Raw genomic sequence first — 16,516 nt, 5'->3', positions numbered from 1 at the left:
ACCAGCTCCAGATTTTCACATTTTTGCATCAGCCACCGTATTTCTCCTACACGCTTGGCACACGGGAGAAGATTCATTTGGTTGCAATCTGCAACTTCACCACTAGATGCCGCCAGATACTACACACTGCTCCTTTAAGATATTTTTGTCAAAGCAGTAAAGTAGGTTATAGGTAGGTTAAATAACATTAACTTTAAGGATTTTGTTTGGTAAGGTATTGTTCCATCACAAGCCTCCAGTGTTGACTATGAAACTGGGTGAGACTATTTCCTCTCCTCATGTCAGTTTTGGCTACATTTATCTCTTCTCTAGGAAAAGTAAACAGATGGATGAGCTCCTAGTCGGCTGTCTGTTGAACTGCATGTGTCTTGATTCTGGAGTGACTCCAGTGGATTTCATGGATCAACCTCAGCAACATTACCACCTACAGGTGTCATCATGGTGCGACCTGCACCAGCTGAACTCTGCCTGCAGTGGGATAGGGAGGACAGCGGGCAGCAGAGTGAAGCTTGATGAGTGAGATGATGTCCTCTGGACGTATCAGGCATCAGATAGAGACGATAGGCCATCATTAGAGCACATTAGGAATCAGATATGAACTCACTGCCACCACATCTGGTAGGAAATGCTCATCTCCACTTGTGTCTGAATTGTTAAGGTCTTTCACATTGTGGTTGATTCTACCGAGGACAGCTGAAGCATTTTAATGTCCTTTTGATTTTCAGATGACACGGTGCCCGAGAAGAAGAAGAAAGAAGGAGAAGAAGAAGAACAGAACCCAAGAAGAAGAAGAAGAAGAAGAAGAAGAATAAGAAGAGCAGTTTGAGAAACCCTGTTCTTATCCTAACATTGTTTTTATGTTTTACTACAAAGATGTAAAAGTGGACTGAAAGGTCTGCGCTGTTGATGTAGTTTTTGTCATTTATTGACAAAAAAAGAAAAGAAATGTGAAATGTTAGCATCAGTGTAGTGGGCAGTTCTCTCTGCAGCCTCTGCAGGCAGCACCACAGCAGTCACACAGTCATAATGCAGTATAGCTGAAGTATGTTGTTACAGTACATATCCACAGTGTCATGGTTAAACCCACACATACACACAACTACGCTACAGAATACACACATCTTCCAAAGATGACTTCAGTCACTTAGGTTTTAGGCAGAAAAGGCTTTGTTAATTTTACTAACACAGGTCACTTTTAGGAAGAGCGTACACACAGCAGAATGAGACAGACACTAACATGCTGAGGAGATCACAGGTAAACTGATGGTCAGTACGTCTGCATCACAGAGTGGCTCCCCTGACCATAATAATAATAACACACACACAAACATGGATATATTCAGCAAAACACCATGAAACACTGACATGGCAGTCGGAAGTCTGTTAATATGAAACACTAATGTTAATCTGCGTCCAGTCACAGTGCTGCTATGAGGCTGTGGTGCACATTAACCCCCGGAGTGTCGCTCCTCTCTCTCTTCCATGGAAGACATGGCTTGGTTTGTTTGTAACCGTAACAGTGCTGAGGTTTGTTGGCGTATTTGCTGGGTTTTTGGAAAGCCGTATCGGCTCAGGCGTAGAAGGGGAATGTACTTAGAGTTGTGGTTCGAATCACTGTAAAGATACACTCCCTGATTTTTGTTATAGCACTCAAAAGGTTTTTCACTCAGCTCCTGATCGATGTTTTGAATTTCCCAAACATCAGTGCTGAGGAAACTTTAGAAAATAGAACTATAACAAAAAAAGGAAGTGTATCTTTGATTTGTTTTTTACGAATCCCGTGATTCCAAGGTGAAATCGAGGCTGTTCCCTAACCGCTAAAAGGCCGACGTGGAGATACAACAGTGAGAATATGCATTGCTGGTGCATGGAGGGGAAAATACAGACTCTGAAAAAGCCCACGTCAATACACGTTACTGCAAGAAGTAATAAGAGGTCGTATATGGGGGCGTCAATAATGTAAAGAAATAATGCCACAGTACACAGTGATAAAAGCTACAGGGGGTTTTCTTCAGTGCTTGGACCACATGGTGAGCTACAGTAAGGTGGAAGGAGGCAGGCGTGGCTTTTAGCGAGGATCGTCGGGAGCGGCGATCTTCTCCAAACTGGGCTCCATGCCCCAGATCTCCCTGGCGTACTGGGTAATGGTGCGGTCGCTGGAGAATTTACCACAGCCGGCGATGTTATGGATCACCATCTTGGTCCACTCTTTAGGGTTCTGTTAATACACGGAGAGAGAGGAGGAGGAGGAAGGGCTCACATTAGTATTAGTAGTGTTTGTCGAGAAGGAGGTTAAATAACGCTCCAAACTTGCGCTAAATTTTGGCGAGGAAAAACTGGCATGGTCATTTTCAAAGGGGTCCCTTGACCTCTGACCTCAAGATATGTGAATGAAAATGGGTTCTATGGGTACCCACGAGTCTCCCCTTTACAGACATGCCCACTTTATGATAATTACACACAGTTTGGGGCAAGTCATAGTCAAGTCAGCACACTGACACACTGACAGCTGTTGTTGCCTGTTGGGCTGCAGTTTGCTATGTTATGATTTGAGCATATTTCTTTTATGCTAAATGCAGTACCTGTGAGGGTTTCTGGACAATATTTGTCATTGTTTTGTGTTGTAAATTGATTTCCAATCATAAATATATACATACATTTGCATAAAGCAGCATATTTGTCCACTCCCATGTTGGTAAGGGTATTAAATACTTGACAAATCTCTCATTAAGGTACATTTTGACCTCTGCATTTAACCCATCCTTAGGAGCAGTTGGCTGCTGTAGAGCACCCCCCGGGGAGCAACTTGGGGTTCAGTGTCTCGCTCAAGGACACTTCAACATGCTAACAGTAAGAGCCGGGGTGCAATACCATATGGTATATTATAGCGATAAACAGTAGTATATATATACAGTAGTATGGTGGTACAGTATCATATAGAATATAAAATCATATAGTAAAGTACGATACACTGCAGTAAAGCAGTACATATCTAATATGGAAGTAAAGCAGATATTGTGTTGCCCACAAACACTCCTTATGCTGTATTAGACTGCCTGACAAATGAATGGTGATTTTATCTCCTCTTGATTTCCTCTTGCTGACATACTGACCTTGTAGAGGGCGCTGACTTTCTCTTGACATTTGATGTATTCCTCGTAGTCTGCAAACACCTTGAACCTGCAGCACAGACATAGTACAGTTCACATGGATGCAATGAAGCATTCTACTATAAACCAATATTACATGATGACACTGCAGGACTGGCTGTGTGTCAGCATAGACTGAGCGCTGACTCCTCAGAGATTCAGCAGTGTGCTCCAACCTGTCGTGGTTCATCAGCATGTTGACGAGGTCTTTGAAGAGGTCGGGCTGACTGGGGCTGAAGAAGCCTCCAGATATCTGGTCCATGGCCTGCTTCAGCTCAGGGATACGGTTGTAGTACGACACGGCGTCATAGCTGAGGACAAAAGACATTCGATAAACACACGGGAGGATTATGAGACAATGGTCTCATGGGCACAGACATGCAGAAAGGCTCCACCACATCTCCTACATACTGTAGGAGCAAGACACACAGACTTTACTTGTGTCAATTTGTAGTTGCTCTGTGTCTCTTTGTAGTCATTTTGTGTCTATTTGTTGTTGTTTTGTGTCTCTTTGTAGTCATTTTGTGTCTCTTTGTGTCTATTTGTAGTCATTTTGTGTCTCATTGTAGTTGCTTTGTCTCTTTGTAGTCATTTTGTGTCTCTTTTGTGTCTATTTGTAGTCATTTTTGTATCTTTGTAGTCATTTTGTGTCTATTTGTATTTATTTTGTCTCTTTGTAGTCATGTTGTGTCTCTTTGTAGTTACTTTGTGTCTCTTTGTATTCATTTTGTGTCTCTTTGTAGTTGCTTTGTGTCCCTTTGTATTCATTTTGTGTCTCTTTGTAGTTGCTTTGTGTCTCTTTGTCGTCATTTTGTCTATCTTTGTTTTTGTCTTGTGTCTATTTGTGGTTATTTTGTGTCTCTTTGTGGTTGTTTTGTCCCTTTTCATAGTTGTTTTGAGTCTCTGTGTCTCTTTGAAGTTTTTTTCATCTTTTTGTGTGTCTTTGTAGTTGTTCTATTTGTCTTTGTGGTAATTTTGAGTCTCTTTGAGTGACATTTTGTAGTTGAAGGCCAGGGGCGCCCCTGACAATTTGGCCCCTGGGCCGTTACCTGGTCGGCCCGTTCAGTAATCCATCCATGAACAAACATTAGAAGAGGTATTACGTAACAACACGAGTGAATTTGACCCAGAAATCTGGCCCAATGCAGCTTAATTATAATCCTGGTTATGAGGCTCACCCCTTTTGGTCCATAGCCTCCACATCGGGAACCCTCATGCCGAAGATGAAGAGGTTTTCCTCTCCAGCTTCCTCTGCCATTTCCACGTTGGCTCCATCCATGGTGCCGATGGTGAGCGCTCCGTTCAACATGAACTTCATGTTCCCGGTGCCGGAGGCCTCGGTACCTGCTGTGGAGATCTGCTCCGACAGGTCAGATGCAGGGATGACTGCAGACAAGAGATTCACAGTTCCAGTTTATGTATTACATACACGAGTACAGGGCTTTGATATGTTACAAAATAAGATTATAAATTAAGAGTATTTACCCTTTTCAGCCAGAGTGACCCGATAGTTCTCCAGGTAGATGACTTTGAGGCGATCTCCCACCACAGGGTCATTATTGACAATGTCTCCAATTGATGTGATCAGCTTGATGATCATCTTGGCAGTGTGATAACCTGGAGCCGCCTGAAAACACGGACACAGACACATGTTTAATGCATGTTTTCAGGATGTGGGAGGAGAAATGAACAGTTATCTGTGTGGAATTACTTTATTTATCTATCTATATATTAAAATTCAGCATTTGATGTAGGATAAACTCTCATCAGTACAAAATAAGAGCTATTGGCTGCTTATGTCTAGTGCTGCAACTAACGATTATTTTCATTATCAATTAATCTGTCGATTATTTTCTCGATTAATCGTTTAGTTGTTTGGTCTTTAAAATGCCGATCAGTGTTTCCCAAAGCCCAAGATGACGTCCTCAAATGTCTCTTTTTTGTCCACAACTCAAAGATGTTCAGTTAACTGTCATAGAGGAGCAAAGAAACCAGAAAATATTCACATTTAAGAAGCTGGAATCAGAGAATTTAGACTTTTTTTTTCTTAAAAAAAAAATACTCAAACCGACTATTCAATTATCAAAATAGTTGCCGATTAATTTAATAGTTGACAACTAATCGATTGATCGATTAATCGTCGCAGTTCTACTTCCGTCCAAACACATTTTGGCAGTTTGGAGCTTCAAACACTTATCACATAATACACAGTATCTATAATAATCAGCCCGTGCAACACTAAATGTATGACTGGGATCACAAAACAAACTACTTTTAAGAGGATGTTTGAAATATGCACATTGTGAAATTATAATTATTGATGCAAAATTTGTACAATAACTAGCAATATGGGAAGAGGCTGTCAGGGGAACGGGGAGAGGGACGCAATTGCGGACCAGGGGATTGAAGCGATTGAAAGGGAGAGGGGAAACACCAAATTAGGTTCCCTACACTCAATATATCTTAAAAAGACTAAAAGTAAAACCCCGCTGCCGAGCAGCTGACTAGAACATAAATGAAACAAAAGAACCAGCGAAGGCAGGCCACACAGACCTAACCCACTCTAAGAGACTCCTGCTCTGAGAAGAAGCTAAATGAAGTGAGCTATTCCCACAGATAGGTTCACGTGGTACTTCTGCAGATTCACACACACCCCTATACAGACAGCGCAAAAACAGGACTCTCACTACCCCTGACAAAGAGACAATGAGTCAGCACCTGAGCACTGAAACCAGGTAGATATAGGCTTCAACCACCTGATGCTCATCAGGGACAATCAGGCTCCACAGCTGCCTCTCCTCAGAGATAATTAACCCAACCAGCCTGCTGAGTGGCAGCGTGACCCTCACAGAGGCAATTAAAGGAATATGCACTACAACTTCCTGCGCTACAGTCTTCAAGACTATAGGATCATACACAAAAGGTACATATTACTAAATCAAAATGTACTAATAGACTAATAGGACCCTCCACACAAACGCAAAAAGGACCCCCATGTTACACCTTCATTGCCACTCACCTTTCCTCCGATCATGACGGTCCTGGGGGTCCATGACTTGTTGGGTTGCTTCTTGATTCCTGATTGAAAAAAAACAAACAAAAACGTTTTGTGTCTTAACATTGAATCCATATTTGTTTTCTAAAACGCTGCAAGTGACAAAAAAAAAAAGCACCCACGGTTGTACAGCGTGATGATGTGCAGGCAGTTGAGCAGCTGCCTTTTGTATTCATGGATCCTCTTCACATGGACGTCGAACATGGAGTTGGGGTTGATCTTCACATCGTAGTGCTCCTCCAGATAGGCGGAAAACTTCATCTTGTTCTCCTGAAAGTTGAGGGTCGTGTTATTAGAAACAAACAGAAACAAGAGGAGAATAATAATCACCTTTCTTTTAGGCATTTTTTTCACGCTCACTTGTTTGACTTTGGCAATATCCCGAATGAAGGTGTCGTCGTCCACAAACTCCAGGAGCTTCTTCAGCTGGTCCAGGTCACGGATGTAGTCCTCACCGATCCTCTGGATAGAAGGATTACCACATGAGAACATTTGACGGACATGTATCACGAACTGAGAAGTGGATCTGAGTGTAAATAATTTCATTTAGAGCTTCAGACGACCTCCATCAGTTAATATTATCTGTGCAAAAAATTAAGCTTTTACTTCCCAGGACCCTGAAATAACTCCTCTCACTTCTCTGTATGAAGTACAAACACACCTCTGCGATGACCTCAGCCAGGCCAGGGTTGCACATGACCAGCCAGCGCCTGGGTGTGATGCCGTTGGTCTTGTTCTGAAACTTTTCAGGGTCTGCTTCGTAGAAATCCTTGAACCTGAGGAGGAGGAGAGGAGCAACAACACAGGAAAACCTTACAGCACGCAGCTTTAAGTGACCTTCTTCAACCTGTAATGTTATACCAGCAGACACTAGCCAGAGGAGAGATGAGGGTGAAACTGGTTTCCCCTACACAGTCTTTTTGATGATTTCAGAGTGGATGCGGGCCACTCCATTGACAGCATGAGATCCCACGATGCACAGGTGAGCCATGTTGATTTTCTTGGAGTCTCCTTCCTCAATCAGGGACATCCGGCGCAGGCGGTCCTCATCTCCGGGGTACATCTTGGAGATGCGCTGGAGAGGTGAAGGAAAGAGACAGTATTCTTCTTACAGTGAACATTAGAGCCATGTGTTCGGGTCATTGGTTCAGTTGTTTATTCAAAAAACACACAGACAAGCTGCACAAGAATGAAATAGGTCAGTTTTAGCAAAGATGCATGTGTTTGGGAAGTAGTGAGCATACGACTGGATAAATGAGACTTTGATTATACTGCACGAGTTGTGTGAGCGTTTGTAAACTGATGTTTTGATATCTTATAGTAGATCTTGATATGGGTAAGATGTCATTTCTCAAAATCTCAAAGAAGTTTGCAAGGATAACGGTATCATGTTCCATAAATGGATGTCCAGCTCCCCCCCTACGTACCTCTAGGTGCCTCCTGTTGATCTCGTAGATGATCTCCAGGTGACGAGGCAGAAGGTTCTGGAAGAGGTCGACGGGCCAGCGCTCCAGGGCTTCGGGCAGGACCGTGTGGTTGGTGTAGGCGCAGGTCCGAACCACGATGTCCCAGGCCTGGACGCAGAGAGGTGGGTTAGAGATACCTGACATTATCACACGGATATTAGCAAGTTTATCTGCTGACTTTCTGTCACAGTGTCTGACTTCAGCTTTGACTGATGTGTCATTCTGCTGCTGTGTCATCGTTACCGCAGTGTTGAAGGATGCAAAGAGACAGAATTGTTGCACCCCTGAGTTCACCAGAGTGGGCTCTTAGACGATCTGACAAGCTCTTTGTTTTATGCATACTGAGGCCTGTGTGTTACTGCACAGCTGGAATGCCCGGCATACCTTCGCCCAAGTGAGTTTCTCGATGTCCACCAGGATCCTCATCAGCTCAGGGATGGCCATAGCAGGGTGGGTGTCGTTCAGCTGGATGGCCACCTGCAGACCCGAGACAGACGCAGATGAAGAAAACAGTACATTGCAAACCTCAGCATCCAAGTTGCAATACTACAGTCTGATTAAAAGGAAATAATATGAATGCAATGAACATGGAGTCATCGTAAAGAACTGCTGTCATCACCTTTTACATCATCTGATGGATGTCTCACCTTTTCTGGCAGCGTAGAGAGGTCCAGTCGCACAAACTCCGTGGAGCCAAACTTGGAGGCTTTGAATCGACGGACGATGTCTTGAAGAGTTGCTGCTACGACAAAGTACTCCTGCTTCAGACGCAGCTCCTTCCCTTCAAAGAACTGAACAATAAAGACAATATGGAAACATGTTACAGCTACGGTTTCATCTTTTAGAGTACCTCTAAAACGGAAATGTTTTCCAGTGCAATGAGGGATTATCAGCAACATTTCAGGTGCTCACTCTCAGCCTGATAAAGTGGTTTAGATACAACAGTAAATGCACTCACGTTGTCGTTGGGGTAGAGAACCCTGGAGATGTTCTCCGCCAGGTTTCTGTCCAGCACGGCCTGAATGTAGCCACCAACATTAACTGTGGGACATCATTTAGATTCCTACTTAGCAGCTGTTTATTTATTTATTTATAGTATATTGATGATGATTATTACTCAATACTCACAGTCTTTGAGGTTAAAGTCACAGGGGGCCTTAGCAGACCACAGTCTCATGGTGTTGACGATGTTGTTCCTGTAGCCGGGGACCGGGGTGTCGTAGGGAAGAGCCAGAACCACCTGGATCAAAATATAAAAAATATATTATATACACGGGTTATTGGTCCGTTATTCTGTGTTAATGAAGTGTTATCTGTGAGATTAGACAATTGGACAATAAGAGCTTTTTAACACAAATACAGTCTCCATTGCATAGTTTATAGGGCTGTAACGAATGTAATTTTTTTTACATTGGGAACTTTGAAGTTCATCACCCTAAAAAAACATCCTCAATTTGAATAAAGTTATTCATCGGATCAGATGAGTTAGTCTTCTTTTATTAAATCAATTTTCAATGAATGAATCAACGAATAAAACTGTGCAGCAATTGGGAGACCAAACAGCTTTTTGGTCGCAGTGAAAATTTTGTTTTTGAAAGGCTAAACGCCAATGAATATGGATTGAAGATTGTCCATAGTTAATCACGATTAATCATAAATTAATCACACATTTTTTATTTGTTTGGATCAGTCGGAAACAATCCCACGCAGTGGCCAAAGTATCTCATTAGAATCAATTCCAACAGTGTTTATTTATCCGTTCTATGAACATATGCAATCAGACAGCATTATATTCCATTATATGAGAGGTGAAAGGCATTGACTGAACGCTTTACATGTTTTAATAAAAGGTCAGTTCTGGTGTCAGCTCCTACCGACCTGTGTGTCGACCCACTTCACTCCTTCATCTGTGTGATCCACTCTCCCGTAGAAGTGCACTGGGCGCATGTACTCAGGGCGAGCCTTCTCCCAGGGGTTTCCGTAGCGCAGCCAGTCGTCAGCTTCCTCCACCTGTGAAAACATGACGCTGTGGTAATTATTTGTTGTGCTATAGAACATATCATGTCATTTGATATGGTACATCGTACAAGGTCCTTCCAACAAAACATCACAGGTGCACATGATCAAGGATTTCCATATAATTTTCATGTGAGCTGATTTATTGTGCCCTAAGTGACTGACAGCGTGCAGGACTTCTGGTTCTTTCACAGTCAACTTTTTATCCTTAACTTTAGCATGAAGTCCTGGAAAACACCATCATGACCAGTACAGTATGTCTCTGTTTAATTAACTCCAACCATTTCTTGCACTCATGAGTGGAGCTACATGACTCTATTGTGGGGTCATGTTTGGTTTACTAACTGTCACTGCAAGGACAGAGCCAACTCAGATTTCAGGGAAGTACAGAGGACTTCTTCTTCTGTTGAAAATTGTGAAACTGGCCTCCCCCATATGGAGGACTAAAGCTACCATTATATTAACGAAAGAAAGAATAAAGAAAGAAAAAATCCCTCAATTATTAAGAAATGTGCAGGTTAATAAATAATAGGGAAATTTATAAAAACAGAAATAAATGTAAACAAAAAAGTTTATTTAAATTTGTCAAATAAAATAAAAAAAATAAAAAATTGTATTCATTTATTTTTCTATTTCTGTGCATATTTATTTATTTCAAAATTAATTAATTGAGGCTTTTCTTTCTACATTTCTTTCTTTATTATTTAATTTGCTTATTTATTACAATGGCAGCTTTAGTCCTCCATGTCTCGATGAAAAGTTCTGCTCGAAACTTAAAACCTGTAAAGTCCAGGTAATGTCTCCAAGAGGAACTGACCATTTTCATTAAATCACAATGTAAAGATTTAATCACAAAGAGCCCAGTATATAAACAGCATCAGGTGAACCTACCTGCCAGCCGTCCACAATCTTCTGATTGAAGATGCCGAACTCGTAGCGGATGCCGTATCCATAAGCAGCCAAACCCAGAGAGGCCATGGAGTCCAGGAAACAAGCTGAGGAAACAGGGGGGGTGTTTGAGACAAGGCTGTCCACAGCACTAAACATCTCTGTCCATCAGCAGCCAATCAGGCGGAAGCAGGAACTCACCTGCCAGACGTCCCAGCCCACCGTTGCCTAGACCGGCATCTTCCTCGATGTCCTGCAGCTCCTCCATGTCCAGACCCAGCTGCAAGGACACATCGGCATATTCTTACAGTGGTACCCATCAACATGTTGTACTGGCACTAATAATGCAGACACCTCCGGGACCGAGCTGTAAATACGTGCATCATTCCTCCACGTCACCTGAAGTGGACATTAGTCCAATCTTGTCTTTCCTTTATGCAGCCAGCAGCTGCATGCTGCTACTCAGAGCCATTAAAGGGACTACTCTTACTCTTAAAGGTCCGTCCATTTATCTCACTGATGACATCATCAGGGTTAATTATTTCAAAAAGTAAAGCACAATTAAGGAACCGTCAATTCGTCCCTGAGTAAATTCAGCTGTCTACCCATGGATCAGAGCTACATACACTGAATAGCCAAAAGTATGTGCACACTGGACACCCCTGTGCACATACTGGTTAGGGCGTTTTACTTCCTCTTAAGGGAAATATTAATGCTGTTCTTCCAACTCTGTGTCAACAATTTCTTCGGTCCTTCCATGTTTCAACATGACATAAAGCTCCATAAAGAAATAGAAATGGTCTTCCCAGTTTGGTGTGGAAGAACTTGACTGGTCTGAACTTGAGCCCTGACCTCAACCCCATCTTCTCATATAGAGTGAGACTCATAATGAAGGAGGGTTTGCCTCACCTGGTATGTGGCTTCATCGCAGGCGTTCTCCAAAGCCAGGTTAACCATGGTGTTCTGCAGAGTCCGGCCCATGTAAAACTCCAGGGAGAGGTAGTAAACACGCTGCAGAAAAAAAAAGGGAAAAACAGCCTGTGAATGCCGGGCTTCATTACATTTTCACCTGATATAAAGCAGGCTATACTTTAAATATTCTTTATATTAGACATCTACGGTTTCATTTACAATTTGACAAATAAAAATCACAAAATACTCCACTAAAAGTCACCACAAGCTCTCAGGATACTAATAATAAAACACACGTGTCCCATTTGGGTCCCTGAATGCCCTGCAACATTATCTGTGGTAGAAAAAACAACAGCTGCTGTCAGAGGAAACAACCGCGGGGCTATTACTGGCTGCTGCTCCAACAATCTCTCGTACAGTTCACAGAGAGTCTATAGTAACGCAGCATAATGTCTCCTCACAGCTCTGTGAGAGGGTGAGAGTTAACATAGGCTTCTGAAATGATGCGATGGCTCGATATAATGCTTTTAAACTGTATGAGGACGTGTGAAACGTTTTTTGGCAGCCTCTCTGACACTGTGCCATGTGACATATGTGATACTGGGGAGGTCATATAAAGGAAGCAGACGTGGAGAAACAAGTGACAAAGGCATCCAGCGGTCAGTATAAATAGGAGAGGGGAGGGTCTTTGTGCTCCTTTTCCAAAGGTTACACTGACTTCACATGATTCTATAAGCTCTGTGGATTTAACCCTCTGAGATCTGCAGGATCACGACCGACGTTTGTGTCTTTCAGAGGCTGTAGCAGGTTCAGATTTTAATCTAGAGTGGTGGTATATATCATATGAAAATATAAAAACCTAAGGAATTCATCGGTACCAACAAAGTCTGTACTAGCTTGTCGGGAAGGAGGCTAAATAACGCTCCAAACTTGCGCTAAATTTTGACCTCAAACTTTGACCTCTGACCTCAAGATATGTGAATGAAAATGGGTTCTATGGGTACCCACGAGTCTCCCCTTTACAGACATAGGTCTATTGTCGGTCTCAGAGGGTTAACAGGAAGTATACAGGTTCGTTGTGTGGTGTGATTATGAAGCTATTGATGTCATCCACACAGTATGTACCCATTAGAGAAAACAGAGAGTCATGTAGTTTACTGACAAAATACTTGTCCACGATCCAAGTCAGCTATTAGTGTTCACTGTGAAACAATAAACTAAACTAGAAGTGCACTCGGAGAGCACAGACGACCTCCGCCAAGGCAAACGTTACTCAAACAGGAGTAAAGTGCATTTTCTTGGGGACTACTTTCAGCGGCGGATTAATCCACTTTTGATGTTCTAGTGAGTGATTTGTGGCAGCAGGACTGTGTATGTGGGATCGATTCAGAATAAACTAGCGTGTGCATGTTTGTGGTAATGAAGGTCACCCAGTGGGACAGTGTGGCTGGCTGATGTGTTTTTAAAAGGGGTGTCAAAGTTAACGCGATAACGCAAATTTGTTTCAACGCCACTAATTTCTTTAGCACATTGACAAACTTTCAGTTCGTAGTGGGCTCATTTTTAAAGTTAGAGTGAAGACACTGGTGTCATATGAAACTAGACCATGTCATACTAGCATGTCATGAAGGAGGTCAAATAACGCTCCAAACTTACGCTAAATTTTGTCGAGGAAAAACTGTCATGGCCATTTTCAAAGGGGCCCCTTGACCTCTGACCTCAAGATATGTGAATGAAAATAGGTTCTATGGGTACCCACGAGTCTCCCCTTTACAGACATAGGTCTATTGTCGGTCTCAGAGGGTTAACAGGAAGTATACAGGTTCGTTGTGTGGTGTGATTATGAAGCTATTGATGTCATCCACACAGTATGTACCCATTAGAGAAAACAGAGAGTCATGTAGTTTACTGACAAAATACTTGTCCACGATCCAAGTCAGCTATTAGTGTTCACTGTGAAACAATAAACTAAACTAGAAGTGCACTCGGAGAGCACAGACAACCTCCGCCAAGGCAAACGTTACTCAAACAGGAGTAAAGTGCATTTTCTTGGGGACTACTTTCAGCGGCGGATTAATCCACTTTTGGTGTTCTAGTGAGTGATTTGTGGCAGCAGGACTGTGTATGTGGGATCGATTCAGAATAAACTAGTGTGTGCATGTTTGTGGTAATGAAGGTCACCCAGTGGGACAGTGTGGCTGGCTGATGTGTTCTTAATAGGGCTGTCAAAGTTAACGCGATAACGCAAATTTGTTTCAACGCCACTAATTTCTTTAATGCATTGACAAACTTTCAGTTCGTAGTGGGCTCATTTTTAAAGTTAGAGTGAAGACACTGGTGTCATATGAAACTAGACCATGTCATACTAGCATGTCATGAAGGAGGTCAAATAACGCTCCAAACTTACGCTAAATTTTGTCGAGGAAAAACTGTCATGGCCATTTTCAAAGGGGCCCCTTGACCTCTGACCTCAAGATATGTGAATGAAAATGGGTTCTATGGGTACCCACGAGTCTCCCCTTTACAGACATGCCCACTTTATGATAATCACATGCAGTTTGGGGCAAGTCATAGTCAAGTCAGCACACTGACACGCTGACAGCTGTTGTTAATAAACTGGGACACATTTAGAATGTTTATGTTTAAAACCGTGTAATGATCTATATGTTGTATATTTGTGACATCACAAATGGACAGAAATCCTAACGGCTTGTTTCAAACGCATAATTAATGAATACAGGCTGTGTGTATTTCTCCGTATATTGAGCGTTTTTGATAGTTTAACAGTATTTATATATATATGAACACTTAAACCTGCTTTATAATATAAAAGACATGAAAATCTCACTTTTTACAATATGGGACCTTTAAACTGTGTATCTTCCCTCTTAAAAAGCCCCCTCAACCTTCTGTATCAGGTTGTTTCCACCTGCCATTGAAGCTTTATGATGCTCATGCTGAGCGAAATATTCAAACCCAAGACTCAAGGTATTTATGAAAATATAAAACAAGTTTTCCCCAAAAATACATGTGGAATCTTTATGGATGTCCACTGGAATTTAAAGGAGGTCCAGCAGCGCCTGGATGAATGACCATTAGTCATCAGAAACAACAAGTTTCAGGTGGGATGAACTGTACAGACACACTCAGATCACAGCCTGTCATCACTGTGTGCAGCAGACTGTGCAGAGGCCAAGTGCAGCATTGCATAATTTATGATAGAGAGACAGGTGATGCCCCTTTAAATTCTCTACTCAGCCTCCTGCCTGCTCAACTAACACAATGAAGCTGAGTGCTGCTGGACATTTTGTGCATTGGATGGAAAAAGTATGCAAAGAAGCTTCGTGTGTGTGCCTTTTTCTTTTTTTTTTTATTAACAGTGTGAGGCCATTTTGAGATGCGCAGTGTGGTGGAGGTGGTGGTGGACGTGCGTCTGGATGGATGCATGGAGGGATGGATGGATGGCGTTACGCAACAGGGCACATATTTCAACTACCAGTTGAGTGTTTCTAATCCCACACAGAGCAGAGAGCTGCAGGATGATAGCGGTATTTTGTATGCATTTGAAGCACTGGAGGCCGTGCAATGGCGCACAGGCACCAGATCAGATCAAGGTTATGCAGATGCATGAGCAGAACATTATGTAACACACAGCTCTGATAGGTACAAGTCTGTACAATATGCGTAAAGACAGCTGGAACATGCCTATAAATGGATATAAAGAGCAAAAGAAGGAAAGATGCATGCATATACACACATACATATTGCACAATATAAGACAATACAGCAGGAACATGACTATAAATGGATATAAAGAGCAAAAGAAGGAAAATGCATGCATGCACACACACACATGCATACTGCAGCATCCCCTCCCACCACTCCCAGCTGTGTGGACGTGCAGGACTCTGCAGGACTCTGCAGCATCCAGCAGCTTTACTCACTTTGGGGTCTTTCTCATAATAGTGCTGCTGAGTCCGGATCCATCGGCCCACCAGGAAGTCCCGCACCGTGTTGGCCAGGGCGAAGTAGTAGTCCCTCTTGGTGGCCACATTCCTGTCCTTCACCAGGGTGAAGTGGAGGTGTCTGTTGAAGTTGGTCTTCAGGTCTGAGACGTTCTCTACTCCGGCTAGTCCTCTCACTGAGATCTGCTTCCTCTTGTCCTGGTCTGTCAGAGGCTTGGACATGGTTACTGTCTAGTTTTATACTGGATATGGAGTTCAAATGTTCCCACTGGAAGCCTTCCTACACTGCTTCTCCCTGACTTCTCCTCTTGAACACAGAGAGACAGCCGGTGGGAGGTGATGGGCACAGCCTGGTTTTATATCTGTCACGTACTCACGTCAAGGTCGACCAGAGGAAACAAGCAGTTCCTGTTTACAGTTTCAAAATAAAACCTGACTTTTAAGTGCGTCACACGCCTCATAAACAGCAGATAAGATAAGATAAGATATACTTTTATCAAAATGTTCCTGGACTCCTTTGACTAAGGAAGTTTTTATTGGACTTTATTAGTAGTAATCCACAGAAGACATTCCACAAATGTGTACCACAAATATTTCACCATCCACAAACATGTATTTTTGTATTTGTGTTGTGTAAAGTGTTGGATTTATTATGTACAAAAGTGCTTACAATGACCTGCAATAACCTGACTGTTGGATTTGTTGTGAATGGAGTGATTGCGAGGAAAGGGAGGAGGCAGGTGCTGTTCTTTTTGCAAGGTCAAGAAGAGGAAGGAGTCAGAAGGAGATAACAAAGAAGAAGATATGCAGCAGAAACATCACGTGCCATAATCTCATGAATATTAATATTGTGTAAACCATGAATAGACTGGATCAGGGATAGCTCGGGGTTCAGACTTCGCGAACTGACCCATGCACTGTATGTTGTCAGGGACACGTTGATTGGATCCAGATATCTGTAAACTCTTTTATTTTTACTTATGCAACATTGATTGTTCGGAATAAATTGAATCATTATGCTTTAACTCATCTGTTTGGAAATTCTCTTTGTCACACAAGATTAAC

The 16,516-nt window shown here is 42.4% G+C and overlaps 1 protein-coding gene and 1 long non-coding RNA gene across 2 annotated transcripts; one reads left to right on the top strand and one right to left on the bottom strand.

Annotated features, from left to right (window-relative positions):
- Positions 1–907: 907 nt before the first annotated feature.
- On the bottom strand, positions 908–15,673 carry pygmb (phosphorylase, glycogen, muscle b). Its single transcript, XM_037759250.1, has 20 exons — positions 15,431–15,673; positions 11,484–11,585; positions 10,776–10,854; positions 10,578–10,681; positions 9,549–9,680; positions 8,799–8,910; positions 8,629–8,711; positions 8,318–8,461; positions 8,055–8,147; positions 7,632–7,778; positions 7,116–7,279; positions 6,866–6,980; positions 6,565–6,666; positions 6,327–6,474; positions 6,169–6,227; positions 4,635–4,776; positions 4,328–4,535; positions 3,326–3,460; positions 3,114–3,180; positions 908–2,218 (listed from the first exon to the last, which is right to left on the bottom strand). The coding sequence occupies exons 1-20, from the start codon at positions 15,671–15,673 to the stop codon at positions 2,069–2,071; spliced, it is 2,529 nt and encodes an 842-aa protein (XP_037615178.1). The 3' UTR covers positions 908–2,068.
- Positions 5,246–8,059, top strand: LOC119481935. Its single transcript, XR_005205322.1, has 3 exons — positions 5,246–6,072; positions 7,638–7,792; positions 7,919–8,059. It is a non-coding gene; the product is annotated as an uncharacterized LOC119481935 (long non-coding RNA).
- Positions 15,674–16,516: the final 843 nt, after the last annotated feature.

The sequence above is a fragment of the Sebastes umbrosus genome, chromosome 22 (assembly GCF_015220745.1).
Source record: "Sebastes umbrosus isolate fSebUmb1 chromosome 22, fSebUmb1.pri, whole genome shotgun sequence".
Lineage (NCBI taxonomy): Eukaryota > Metazoa > Chordata > Actinopteri > Perciformes > Sebastidae > Sebastes > Sebastes umbrosus.
This window is presented reverse-complemented; position numbering and strand designations above follow the sequence as displayed.